At 34.7% G+C, this 13,853-nt stretch overlaps 1 protein-coding gene across 1 annotated transcript in view; it reads left to right on the top strand.

Annotated features, from left to right (window-relative positions):
* Positions 1–13,853, top strand: part of RGS5 (regulator of G protein signaling 5) — an 86,627-nt gene that overhangs the window by 35,147 nt on the left and 37,627 nt on the right. The window contains exon 2 of the mRNA XM_074266475.1: positions 7,684–7,794. Within this exon, the coding sequence (XP_074122576.1) occupies positions 7,684–7,794 (111 nt within the window). The remainder of the gene's footprint in view (positions 1–7,683; positions 7,795–13,853) is intronic.

The following is a 13,853-nucleotide window of genomic DNA, read 5'->3' as shown; positions in this document are numbered from 1 at the left end:
GAGAAAATTTGGAGTGGTGGTTGAGGGAAGCTTAAATGATGCATCAGGTTCTGAACTGTCTACAAATGTGTTTTAAATTAGAAGTCAGGATCTATTGGTCATATGTCTTGGGACAAATTATTTCTCTCTGCCTCAGTTTCATCATTTATAAGACGATGAGGTTGGAATAAAAGGCTTTTAAATTCCTTTCTAAGTCTCTATTTTATTTTTCTAAGAACACATTAAATAACCAAAATGAAATGACCTGGCCCTTGGGCAGGACAGGAAAAAGGGCCAAACTTATGATTTCTTCCTACAATGAACTGAGGAAGTTCCATCCCATTGTACCGTAATCTTAATCTTAATATATTTATATCTTTATGTGTAAATATATATAACATAACTTAATCTGAAAGAGAAGGGAATAAGCATTTGTAGAGTGCCTACTATATGGCAAGCACTTTTCTGAGCCTGTTACAAATATTTCATTCTCATAATGACCTGAAAGGATAGATACTATTATTATCCTCATTTTATAGTTGAGAAAATTGAGGCAGACAAAAGCCATGTAACTCAGCCAGGATCATACAGGAGTGTCTGAGGTAAGATTTTTTTCGGATTCCAAGCTCATTACTTAATTCAATGAGTGACCTAGATGACTAAAATAATGTGAATGTGATAGTATTCTTTCTGAGTTTCAACATTTCCATGGAACAAAAAGGAGAAATTCTGCTCTGGATCTGATTATTATCAAAAGGGGAAATCTGGTTGTGTTGGGAATTATAGGAACCCTTGTAAAAAGTGACCTCTATGTCCTATAGTTTGTAGCTGAAGAGAATAAATCCATACATATTCTGACATGCTCCCTAGATTTGAGAAGTTCTGCTTTCTAAGCATTTAAAGGAAGGATAAATACAGTCTTATGGTCTTGAGTTCCACAGAGAAAGATAACCCAGAAGGGATGGGAAACTCTCAAAAAAGAGATTATGAAAACACAAAGGAAAAAGTGCTGTTGAGGAATTAACAAAACAGGAATTATTTGAAAAGAGCTTGCTCTGAAATTTTGTACTATTCTCAGAGGTCCATAACATGGTATTGTATTCATCATCTATTACCTTCTCTTGCATCCATCTTCTGGGGAAGTCTTTAAAAAGAAGCCAGGTTGACTAGTGAATCCCATCTGGAAGGAGGAAGAGTAGGAAGGGAATAAACATTATTATCCATTTACTTTGTATCAAACCTGGTGCTGAGAACTCTCCAAATATCATTTTATTTATTCTGGAAAATTACATTCAGTTCTACAAATTATAGTTGTGATTAGTCATTTTTCAATCATGTCCAAAACTTCATGACTCCATTTGGGGATTTTTTTTTTTTTTTATCAAAGATGGTGGAGTGCTTTGCCATTTCCTTCTCCAGCTCATTTAACAGTTAAGGAACTGAAAAAAAAAAGGGTTAAGTGACTTGCCCAGCATCACACAGCTAGTAGGTGTCCAAAGCCACATTTGAACTCAGAAAGATGAATCTTCCTGACTCTGGGCTAGACCGAGTCTAACCACTGTGCAACCTCACTATCCATTATAGATAGTATACTAATTATGTTAAACATAAACATGGTGGAAAGTCTCAAGTTCATGCCTGATAAGTATCAGTTGAAAGCTGATTTATCCTGGAGAAAAGAAGTCTTGGGAAGACAGAAGAATTACCTTTAAGTGTTTGAAAGGCTGTTTATGTGGAAGAGAGATTAAGACTAATTCTGTTTGGCTCTGTTGAACAGAGAAACAGGAAGAATGTGGAAGCGACATTGTTTGATGCCAGGAAAACTTTTCTAATAATTAGAGCTTCTCCAAAGTGGAAAGACTATCTCAGATGGTTGTATGTTTCCTTTTGTTGGAGTTCATGCATAGAGTATATTATAGGGGTTTTGGTTTTGGTATAGGTCTCTTATAAGGACTTTTCCAATTCTGAAGTCCATTTATTCTATGATATTTATAAAAACAAAACATTTAGGTCTATGAGCAATAGCAGAGAAAGCAACTCCCTAAAAATCAATGGTACACAAAAGTGATTATACAACTAATTGCATTTCTGTCATCTTAAAAGAGTAATACGGTCACAGTTCATATTCACCTTGAATTATGTTCTCTCTTAATATTTAATATTTAATATAATTGATTTGTTTAGTTCCATCAGTTTGTCTGTTATTCTTTTGGTCTTGTTTTATTCATTCAAAATCACTTAGAATCATAGATTTCATCTTCTCATATTTATTTGATATGAAAAGTCTGTCAAAAGAAATATTGTATATGTTTCTATTAATAACATCCCACTATTTCTCAACTAATGATCAAGTAAATATTCCTATAGATACAATGGTGGAATGAAAGTCATTTAGAGAGTAAGAAGAACTGAGTTCAAATTATGATTTCACTAACTGTAATAAGCTCTGTGAAAAGAAAGGTCCTTCTTCAATTATCATTTTATCTACTCCAGTGTCAATCACCGGACTTTATATATTGTTTCTTCAGGCTAAGTTTTCCTAGTTCATTTTTTCCTTGTTCAGATCCTTTGATCACCATTGCTTAGATAGTATCATGGTAGAGAAGAGACTTTTTGCATATAAATTAACAGATGTTTCACTCCTTGCTATGGGTAACACCCTATATTAGGCATTGTAGAGACATAGAACTTGCCCTTGCCTTCAGGGAGATTCCAATTTAGATAGTTTCTGTAAAATAGAACTAGCAATATCAAGTAACTATCTACTAACTGGTTGCCAAACCAAAAAAAAAAAATTGTTAAGGTAAATTACTTCACGCCTCTGAGTCTCAGTTTTTTTTTTTTTTAATCTGTTCTAATTTAATCTTCTCCTTTGACTGTCTATGATTTTTGGCACAGCTCTGTTCTGAAGGCCTAATTAATGCCCAGGTATACATATCCTCAAATAAACTCCATTGGCTTCTCCCTCTCCATTTAACTCATGTTAAGATATCATGACTTTTTCAGTGTTCTTGTTTCTATTTTTAGTTTTCATATCTGCAGCAATCCATATGGGAAGAATAGATCCTAGAAGGGAACTCAGTGACCAGCCTCCTAATTGAAGATCACAATGTCTTCTGACTAGAACCAGTGTTTTTTCTCTGGTACAGTGCTTCTAATATTGAAAATGAGTTGCAGACTTTTGTATAGTCAGCTTCTATTTGGCTTTTCTTGGATATTCAAGGATATACCTTTTTTTCCCCTTTTTCTGTCTTTTATCCACCTAAATAAAATAATGTGATATTTTGCTTAGAATCAATTCCCCCTAGTACAGGGTTGCACATTTTTTTGCACATTTCTTTTCTGGGTCATCAGGAAGGTCTGTCTCTTCAAGGAGATTGTCAAATGGTCAGCAAAAAGGAACATGAAGTGTATAGCATTAAGATTAGATTCCCTCTAAATGAAAGTAGTTTGGTTTTATAAGAGTCCCCAGGAAATTCCTACTATGTCCTTTTCTTCTTTCTTTGGCTGTTTCTGCGTCCTCTAAAAGGAAACCTGGTGAGGAACTTGCTTTGGTTTCCAAGATATCAGACATCTCTGGAATCATTTAGGATTTTAATGACTTTGTCTAGATAAATGTTTGATCTTTATCAGATTCCCTTTGTGACTACAATCTTATTTCCAAGGCTTTCTGACAAGACTATGCCCCATAGAAGGCTAATTGAAGTTATGTATAATGAATGAAGTACCTTGTGAGCACACTTGATTTGAACTTTAGAAAATATCTTATTTATAACAAATCTTCTAATTTTTCTTTTATAGGCAGCATGTTGTAGTATTTCCCCTTGGAATCCTCATTGGGTTCAAGCCTAAGTGTTGACATTTACTAGCTTTGAAACTTCCTTGGGCCTTGATTTCCTCATCTTTAAAATAAAAGGACTGGAGAAAATGAAGTAAAATAAGACTATGAGAAGCTCAAGTTGATCTTAGTGCATCTGTGGTCTTAAAGTAGTGCTTTTTTTCTTTTTTAAATCACCCATTCTTTTGGCTTCAGTTGCTATTGAGAATAACTTTATATGAGGAACTTAAAGAGATAACTGTCATTCAACTCACCCATAAGCAGGACTAGTTAATAGGGTCCTGGGGCCATTTTGTAATTTGATTCTCAGACAGTGTATTTTCCCCTTTCCAAGAACCAATTCCATTCAGGGCAGCTCTAGAATTATTCACACCCCATTTGAACTCAAAATGGGTGGTATGAGTCATTTAGAGAGAGAATTTCCTTTCCCTCAGACATTCATTAAAATCTTCACCTAGAGCTTCAACTTATTTCATTTCCAAACAACTTTTAATTTATAAAACAAAGGGGAAAAAAAGGGAAAAACAAAATTGTTTCCCGTTACAAGTATCACCCTAATGTGGTCAGGAAAAATGGCCCTTGCAGGGTTAAATACAGTCTGAAAAATAGGAAGTATTTCTAAATTGCAAAATTGTCTCCTGTTCAAGAAGTTGTCTCTGACATTTGAGGAGTCTAAGCTCATCTCTCAGAGGAGAACAATAATGCTATGGGTTTGCATTTTTATGTGTTTTTCATTCTGATTTTTTTGTTTGTTTGTTTATGGAACTAAAGGGGATAGAATACCATTCCCTAGAATCTCCCATGGGGGGAATTCATAGAAATACTGTATAATCTTGTGGATTTTCTCCATGATCTTAATTGAATTGGCCCCAGCTTCTATTAAAAGAAAATAGCTTTGAAAGTCTGACTATTTTATAACGAAAGGCATAACATTTCATTAATTCATGTTACTTATGCTATTTTTTAATTAGACCAAATACTTGATTAAACTATACGGACCCCCTGAATTATAAACACTTGATTTATGAATGATATACATGAATGACCAGCCCAGGCTTGAGAGAGAGGGTCATGAAACAGACCATCAAATGTATTTGTTGCGCTACCATTGGTGACATTCTGGGTGGCCAATGGCGCCATCCTGACTAGTGGAAAGAAAGAAGAGGGGGAGAAATTTGAGAAAGAAATATTTCTGGCCTTTGTGTTCCCAAAGGGAAAATGGTACAGACTGTATAACCAGTCATACATACTGGTTAGGTTTCCATCTCTGCCCACAAAATCCCATTGAAACCAAACAATAGTAGATCTGTTACTCTATTGTCTAATTATGGGTTAAATAGGACTTTTATGTGTTGGCCTAGGGAATTGACCACCATGCATTTTATTGATACTCTAATCCTTTTCTCATAGAAATTAAAAACTGTCTCAAAAATGGATTTTTGGACCAAAATTAGTGTAAGTTGAGCATCCCCTGTAGTATAGTTGAAATAATGTGGGAATTGAAATAATAGGAACTGCATTCAAATCCCAACTATGCTACCTACTGCCCATGTGACTGAATAAATCATCTCAATTCTCTGGGTCTCTAATTCCTTACATCAAAAAATAAGGTGATTGCACTTGTTGACTGGTCTCTAAGATATTTTCCAATTCTTCATTTATTATTCTGTGAAGCCATTTCTGAAGAACATGACTTCATCCTTGCTATGTTCTACCCAAGCTTTCTGATAACTGACTATTGTCCACTACCCACCAAGGGAACCAGAACTAAACATAAAGTCTCCATTTTTATGTGACACCTTCCTTTTCTTCCCTCTCCCATGTCTGTGTATCCCTGATGTGATGTTCAGGGAAGATTATCATTTATGGTGTGAGAGCTTGTTGAGATCTTTGCAGGGCTGCTCATTTACCTTTGGTTGTCTAAGTTGTGTCAAACTCTTACCTGTGACTCAAAGAAGCTGTAGCATATACAGTGACCACATCCAAGTAAACTGTCTCAGCAGATAAGTTGAGGGCCTCCAACAGGACTTGAACATATAGGTGGGTATCTACCCTAAGAACATGAAAACTTTCCCTTGGAGAATATGTGGATGAGAACAATTTGTTCCAAAGATCATCAGGGTGCACTTAGAGCTGGATCCTACATCAAAGATGCTAAGGTCACCCAATGCATCCATATTTTTTAATAAAAATGTTCCTTTCTTTTTATTTATATTTGAACTCCTATTAATTCCAAATAATTTAACTATTAAAACTAATAATTTAATTTAATAATACTTAAATAAGTTATTTACTTGAAGGAAGGATTTGAAGTAGCTAAGGTTAAGAAGATGGAAAAGGAGGATGGAATTAATTAAAGTGTAAGATGGACATTAATGCATATTGTACCATATGAGTAGGAGGTCACATGGTAGTGAATGCAATATGGAAGTAGGGTAATGTCTGGACACTCTTAATCATCTGTGGAAATGAGAAATTAGAATGATACTTGTAATTAAAACTCCCAAATTACATTTCATTCAACAGTTTCAACCACCTCCTTAAAAAAACAAAAACAAAAACAAAAAAACAAAAAAAACCCCAAAAGACCATGATCTTCCACTGTACCTGGGGACATCTCCAGTCATGTTGGTCTTTTTCTTGCCATTGGACCCATAATAGCTCCAGAGGAGAGAATGAGGCTGGTGACTTTGCACAGCCCACCCTCACTTAAATCCAATTCATTTGAAGGTTATAGCATCACCTTCCTGTTATCATGGTCTGCAACAGCAAAGATCTTGGATAAATTTCTTCAATTTCCTCATCTATGAAAACAAAAAGCTTGTATGGTTTATATTTTTAAAATTGTTACTGCAATTCATTTTAGCTTTAAATATACCATTTATGACTTCCATCACATTTAAGTATTTAGCTTGGTGGAAGGCATTGTTCTTCAGGTATTCAATCAATAAAATAGTCCTTATTGAAAGTTTAATATGTTCAGGAACCCCTTTTAGTAATACAAATTTCTTGGAGACAGGAATTGACTCATTTTTATTTGTTTCCCCCAGTACCCACAGAATAACTGGCATATAGTTGATATTTAATAAATTCTCATTGACTGAAATATAGTAGAAAGGTAATAATGTGTTTTTAGTAGAGTTAAAGGAGGGGAAATGTAAGACCTGGTCCCTCTCTGCAGTCAGTTTAGAATCTAGTAGAAGGGGGTATAATTGCTAAATTACAAACTTCATGAGAATAGAGGCTATATCAACCAATTATAAGCATTTATTAAGCACCTTCTATTTGCCAGGCACTCTGGTAAGTACTGAGGATACCAAAAGAAGCAAAAGAGAGTTCCTGCACTCAAGGAGCATATGATGTAGTGTCTAATCACAGTGCTTTTTGCAAAAAAATTGGGCATATAATAAATGACCCATGAATGAATTAACTGAAAAATACTTGGTATGGACAGATGAATCAAGAAGCAGGTTGATGGAATTTCTAAGTTGGATGGGCTTTTTGGAGAGGTCATATTGTGTAGAGTTTAAAGGTCTGAATTTGGAGCCAAAATGTCCTGATTTAAAATGTACCTGTGTTCCATCACTTAATCTCTTTCAGACTCCATTTCTTCAATTTATAAAATGTAGCTAAAAATATCTGAGAGTACCTACCTTTTGGGGTCAATGGGTAGCCCAGATGAAATAAAATATTTAAGTGTTTTATACATCTAAAAATAGAGCAAAGATATCCTAATGCCTTGTATATTTTTTCTTTGCATTTACATTCTTTTCATTGGTTTGTGGAATTTTTGGTGAAGAAATTCACTTTGTGAAATTATATAATAGGCAATTATTAGGAGATTTATAATATCTTGCTTTCCACAGGGCCAAGGAGATCAAGACTAAGTTGGGCACTCTCTTGCAGAAGCCTGATACAACCATTGACTTTATCATACCATATCCTGATAAGCCGGAAAAGCCTGTGAAAACCCAAAAGTGAGTATTGAATAAATATCAACCACATTCCCTTTGAGGATTGATACTTTGCTATAAAATACTTCTTCATCTGTAGAACTCTAAAGATTAGTACTTCAGGAAGTTCCCCCAAGAACCTCCAGAGAGCTGGCTAGTGAATAAAGCCATAGGACATCTCATATTTCTCCTGCATCAAGCAGTGGACATTGGTGGGCTTCTTACAAAACAAAGTGGGTCCTTCCATAGAGCAGGCTTCTTAAACTTTTTCTACTCACAACCCACTTTGTCCCTGAGAAATTTTGCTGTGACCTCAGCTGTATAGGTATTTAAATCAATCTATACAAATCAAATATTTACTGATAATCACTAAGAAATTTATTTTAAAACAAGTTTTTGGTATACATATAATTTCCCATTTATTAAAGATAAAAGCAAATTTACATACTAATAAGATGTATGTATTTATTTTTATAAAGAATTAAATCTTAGTAGAATATTTGATACTGCAGGATGCAGAGCACGTATGTACATGACATGGCTTTAGAAATTTTGCAAAAGGTTCCTAAATGTATGTGCTATACTTTGGTTCAATGAAATCATTTCATAGGGGCTACAGATAGTGTAGGCAGAGGTCTGTCCTGGAAAAGACGTGGGAGCTTTAGTTAATTGGAAACTCAGTTTTGATCTGTAGTATGATATTGTGTCAGAAAGGCCCCAAAAAAGCACATCTTACTTTTTCTTGATTTATTTATTGTTTTTATGATTTTTTTATTTTATTTTTCAAAATACATGCAAAAATAGTTTTCAACATCCTCCCTTGCAAAACCTCAAACAAGTATAGCTACCCTGAGAGCTATTAAGACTAGAGAGGTCATGATTCCAAAGCATCTGTCCAATCATACACAGAGTACTGTGTTTGGTTCTAAGCATCACATTTGGGGAGAGTTAATGACAAACTGAAATATATTCCGAAGAGAGTGATGAACATCCTCAAAGAGTTTTAGTTGGAGAAACTTGCAATGTTTGGGCTGGAGGAGTCATGGTATAGAGCTCCAGATATAGGATTAATTATCTTCAAGTATTTTCAGGGCCCTTATCAGAAAGATTGGATTTGTCCTATTTGGTGCCAAAAAGAGAGAGAAGGGCTTGAAGTAAATGGATAGCAATTATAAAGAGGGAGTTTTCAGGTCCATGGAAGGACAAAAATCTTCCTAACAATTAGAGCTATCCAAAACTGGAATAATCTGTATCAAGAACAATTAATTTCTGTTCACTGAAGATCTTCTAGTGGAGTCTGGATATCCATTTATTTACTATGTTGTAGAAGAAGTTCTTGTGTCCTGTGATGGAGTAAAGAGGATAACCGCTAAAGTCCCTTCCAACTCTGTAATTTTCTGTAATTCTTACTTTGTGATTCTGAGTGGTTAGAGTGAGAATGCTTAAACAAAGATAGTTGTGGTTTAGTTGAAAAAGCAATAGTCTTGGAATGAAAACCCTTGGGTACAAGTCTGATACTTACCAGCTTCATAACTTTAGCAAATTTACTAATTTCTTTGGAGCCTAAGTTACTCCATGTATAAAATGGGAATAATAATATTTGTAACGACCTATATCAGAGAATTTGTGATTGGGGTGAGAAAAGTTTTGAAAGTCTTTTAGAGCTATGTAAAATTTTATTATTACTCAAAGATTCTTAAGCTAAAACAACTTCATGGCTTAATGGGCTAGAAAACTGGGAGAGAGCTTCATTCAAGGTTATATAGCAAGTTAAAATAAATTTTAATTTAGAAGAAATGAAACAACTTTCTCAGCATAAAAATTCTTGCCCTTGTCGTTCCTCTCAATGCCAAACAACTTTGGCCTAGCCAGCTACTCAACTACTTGATTCTGTGATATTGATATATTCTGTGGCTTTAGTGAGACAGTATAATTAAATGGTTACAGCCATGTCCATTTCCTTGTTTCATGAAAGATTAATTCCAAGGCATTTTTAAGAATCCTGGGAAATCCCCAGGGAAAGTCTGGGTCAGAAATGGTGACTCTCAAAAGCACTTTAACAAATATTCTTCTCTTAAGAAGAAAATAGACATGGAAATTGGTATTAGGTCAAGAATTAAAGGATCTTTTAGATGTTTAATTAACTAATTTGGATCTCAAAACAATTGCTTTTCTAATTGATGAAAAATGTTAGATGTATCTAGATTAACTCCCATATTTTAAAGATGAGTTCTAGACAAACCAACTTACTTGCCAAGGATTAGGTAGTAATGATAAGTATTAGAGCAGGAATTTGACTACAAGTTCTCTGACTTCTAGGTTTAATTTTCCTTTTACTAGTCAAATGTTCTTTTTATATTCTTCTCCATTCCTTGGAATGGAAAGAAAACAAGGATGAAACTCAGTAATTTTGGGTTCTGGACCTTGTGATATAGTAGGAAGAGCACTGGAATGAGGACCTCTCTTTGGATCTCAGTTTATTCATCTATATGCTGGATGGTACAGTAAATAGAGTGCTGCGTCTGACATCAGGAAGACCTGAGTTCAAATTCAGCTTTAGATACTAGCTGTATAACCCTGGGGAAGTCAACTTAATTCTGTTTTCTTCAGTTTCCTCATCTGTAAAATGAGTTGGAGCAGGAAATGACAAACTATTGCATATTTTTACCAAGAAAACCCCCCAAAATTTCATGAAGATATGGTTGAAAAATGACTTAAAGGACAAAATCCTCTATCATGAGAACCAGGGCACTTAATACATGTAGAAATGGTCTTTAGGAAGGATACCTTATTTTGTCAGGGTATAGGCTATAGATAGACAAAAAGGGATGTGACCTAAAAGGAATCATAAGATAGCTGAGTTGGAAGGGAAATTGGTGGCCACCTAGTCCAATTTATATTTGAACAGGCCCATTTTCTAAAACATAACTAGATAAATGGTCATGTAGCCTTTGATGAACTCTGCTGAGAGGAAAACTCATTACTTCTTAGGCGTTTCTTGATCGCTCTAATTTGTAGAAGGTTTTTCTTTACTAATTTTTGTCAGATAAGTGATTTCAAATCTGTGTCTAACTCTGCTTCTTACCTTCTACCAATGATGATCAATACCTTCTCTAAAGTTTATTAGGCTTAGAGTTGCCTCAGACATTGGAGGTTAGTTTACTTAGGGTCATACAATCAAATATGGATCAAGAGATGAGTTTTGATTACAGTTCTTCCTAACTTTGAGGTCAACTCTATTACACAATAGATGCCTCTTGAACTTAATGTCCATTCTCATCCTGATATTTTTTTCCAGATAAGCATTTATCCTCCATTTTTTTGTGCATTTTAGTTTTTGAACCCAAATGTAAGATAGCTATTCCTATTACATATTTGTAAATTATATATGTTTTCAATAAACATGCATTTATTTTTTCTCTCCTCCATTATCTTCTTGACCCCACTGCTAAAACAAAAACAAATGCCTTATAACAAATATGCATAGTCAAGACAAATAAATCCCATACTGACCCTATCCCAAAGTATGTTTCATTCTTCATATTTAGTCCATCTCCTTTTTGTTAAGAGATAATAGTACTAGTAATATCAACAGCTAGCATTTAGATAGAACCAACTATGTGCTATATACTGTGCAAATGTATTTATAAATAGAATTTCATTTGATCCTCACAACAACTCTGGGAGGTTGGTGCTATTACCATACCTATTTTACATTTGAGGAAATTAAAGTAAATGAGATTTACTCATTTTCTGCTCAGGGTCAAACTGCTAATAAATATCTGAGACTGGATTTGAACTCAGCAGGCTTTCGCTCAATTTACTCTATCCATATAGTTATTATAGGTCCTCTGGAATCATGCTTGGTAATTTCTATGATCAAATTTTTTTAAGACTCAAAATTGTTCATCTTGATAATATTATTGATTTCCTGATTCTGCTCAACATTCTGCATCATTTCTTACTAGTCTTCTAAGGTCTCTGAAATCATCCTCTTCATCCTTTCTCATAAAGTAATAATATTCCATTATATTAGCATAACATAATTTATTTAGCCATTCCCCAGTTGATGAGTACTCTAGGTCATTGACACCACAAAAGAACTGCTAAAATATTTTGACACATTGGATCTTTTCCTCTTTCTGTGATCTCTGTGCATTTTCACTTTAAAAATTATAAAGCTACTTCAGTTCACTCTTCAAAATGTACATTGGTTCCATCTAAATTTAATTAGAACATTCTCTCTCTTAACTATCCCTACTCATTCCTTTTAGGAACCTACACTAAAAGAATATTTATAGTAAGTTCAAAATTACCTTACCTGTAAATGAATTTGATTTTCATTCTAGGCTGGGGATGAGGGAGAGGAGGAATAAGTATGAATCTGAGCCTGGTAATGGGAAGATTCTAGTCTTACTTTCATCATGCCTGAAATGCCCTCTCCCTCTGCCTCTTAGAATATCTGGCTTCTTTTAAAGTTCTGCTGAAATCCTACTTTCTTCAGAAGGCTTTTCTCAGACTCCCCCTTTCTCCCTTCCCCATTCAGAGCTCTTTCTTCTATGACTATTTTCCACCTATTATGTTTTCATATTATATTTACAGATTTATGCATATGTTGTCTATCCGTAAGAATATAAATGCCTGAATTGAGAGAAAAGAAGGTTTTTTATTTTTTAATTTTCTTTGTTCTTAGCATAGCAACTAGCACACAGTAAGCTTTTAACAAATGCTTATCCACTGATTTTCAATTGACCTTGGATTTCATTTCTTTGTTTTTAAAATAAAGGACTGAGCTAGATGATTTCTAAGGTCACTCCTATTTCTAAAATTCTACAAATCTACAAGTCTCCTACCTACTGGCTTTCAGAACAAATGAAAAGGCTTTATAACACAGGAATCTTTTTCTGCCTACCCATATATGAAGTAGAAACCAGTATTTAGGCAAACTGTTAAATTTTTTGTCCAAATAGCCTTCAACTTAATGTAGAATTGAAGGGTTGGTGTGGGAAGAGGCAGACTATTATTTTTATCTTTATTTTTTTCATCAACCTAAGTGCTTATTTCCATCTTCCTCTTTTATATCTTCAAAGTGATCCTAGCCACAGGAAGGGAGACATAATTGAGTTTTCTGCATTTATAAAAGAGAGGCTCATCAGTGCAGAGTGGTCATTGGATTATAAAAGCCACATTTCATAGCTGAGGCTGCAGCCCCAGTAGACCATAACCTCCCATTTGAAAGTAAATAAAGAGGCAGTTATTGATCAGTTAGAACCTACTTTAAAAAAAAGTTAAATATAATATCATGCTTCCTCCTTTGATATCCCTACTGTCAATAGACTATGCATAGCCGTGAACTATTTTGCTGAATCCTGTACTAGATTCAGACAGAAAGGGCCTGGTTTTGTAAGCAATTTCAAACCACAAGACTGCTTGTCCACTTCTAATTGTTTATGTGTCCCCCTTTCCCCGCTTTGTCCCTCCCCCCCCCCCAATCTCTTCTGGGAGTTTGAATTGTTTTGGAAAATATCGCTTATCCCCAGAAGACATTTGTATGAGTCAGAATTATGTTCCCTATAGGGAATTGATGTTACAGACCTTTTCCACTCTCAAACTCCCACTTGAATCTCCCTCCTCATTCCATTACTGTTAGCAATTTACTTTATCCCCAAATTTACTGAAAAGGATTACGAGTGATGGGTTCCTTCTCTATACCTTAAAATATCTTCTTATTGTTCCCTCCATCTTCTCATCTCCTTAATTCTCACTGAGGAACTGTCTTTCCCCTTGGAGGCTTAACTCCTTCACCTATACCTTTGATCTTATCCCTTTCTACCTCTTCTGAAACATTGCTCCATCAATAACCCCCTCACCCTTATATCTTCAATCTGTTCTCATTGGCTCCTTCTCCTTTGGGGAAAAAACATGCTGTCTTCCATATATAAGAAACCTTTTTTTTTTTTTTTTTTTTTTTTTTCAAATCTCAGAAGACCAAGGTTCAAATAGTTCTGTCTCTTAGAAGAAAAAACATAGAACTGGACAGTAGCTTAGAAAGTATCTAGTCCAATTATTTCTTTTTATAGGTG

The sequence above is a fragment of the Sminthopsis crassicaudata genome, chromosome 4 (assembly GCF_048593235.1).
Source record: "Sminthopsis crassicaudata isolate SCR6 chromosome 4, ASM4859323v1, whole genome shotgun sequence".
Taxonomy (NCBI): Eukaryota; Metazoa; Chordata; class Mammalia; order Dasyuromorphia; family Dasyuridae; genus Sminthopsis; species Sminthopsis crassicaudata.
This window is presented reverse-complemented; position numbering and strand designations above follow the sequence as displayed.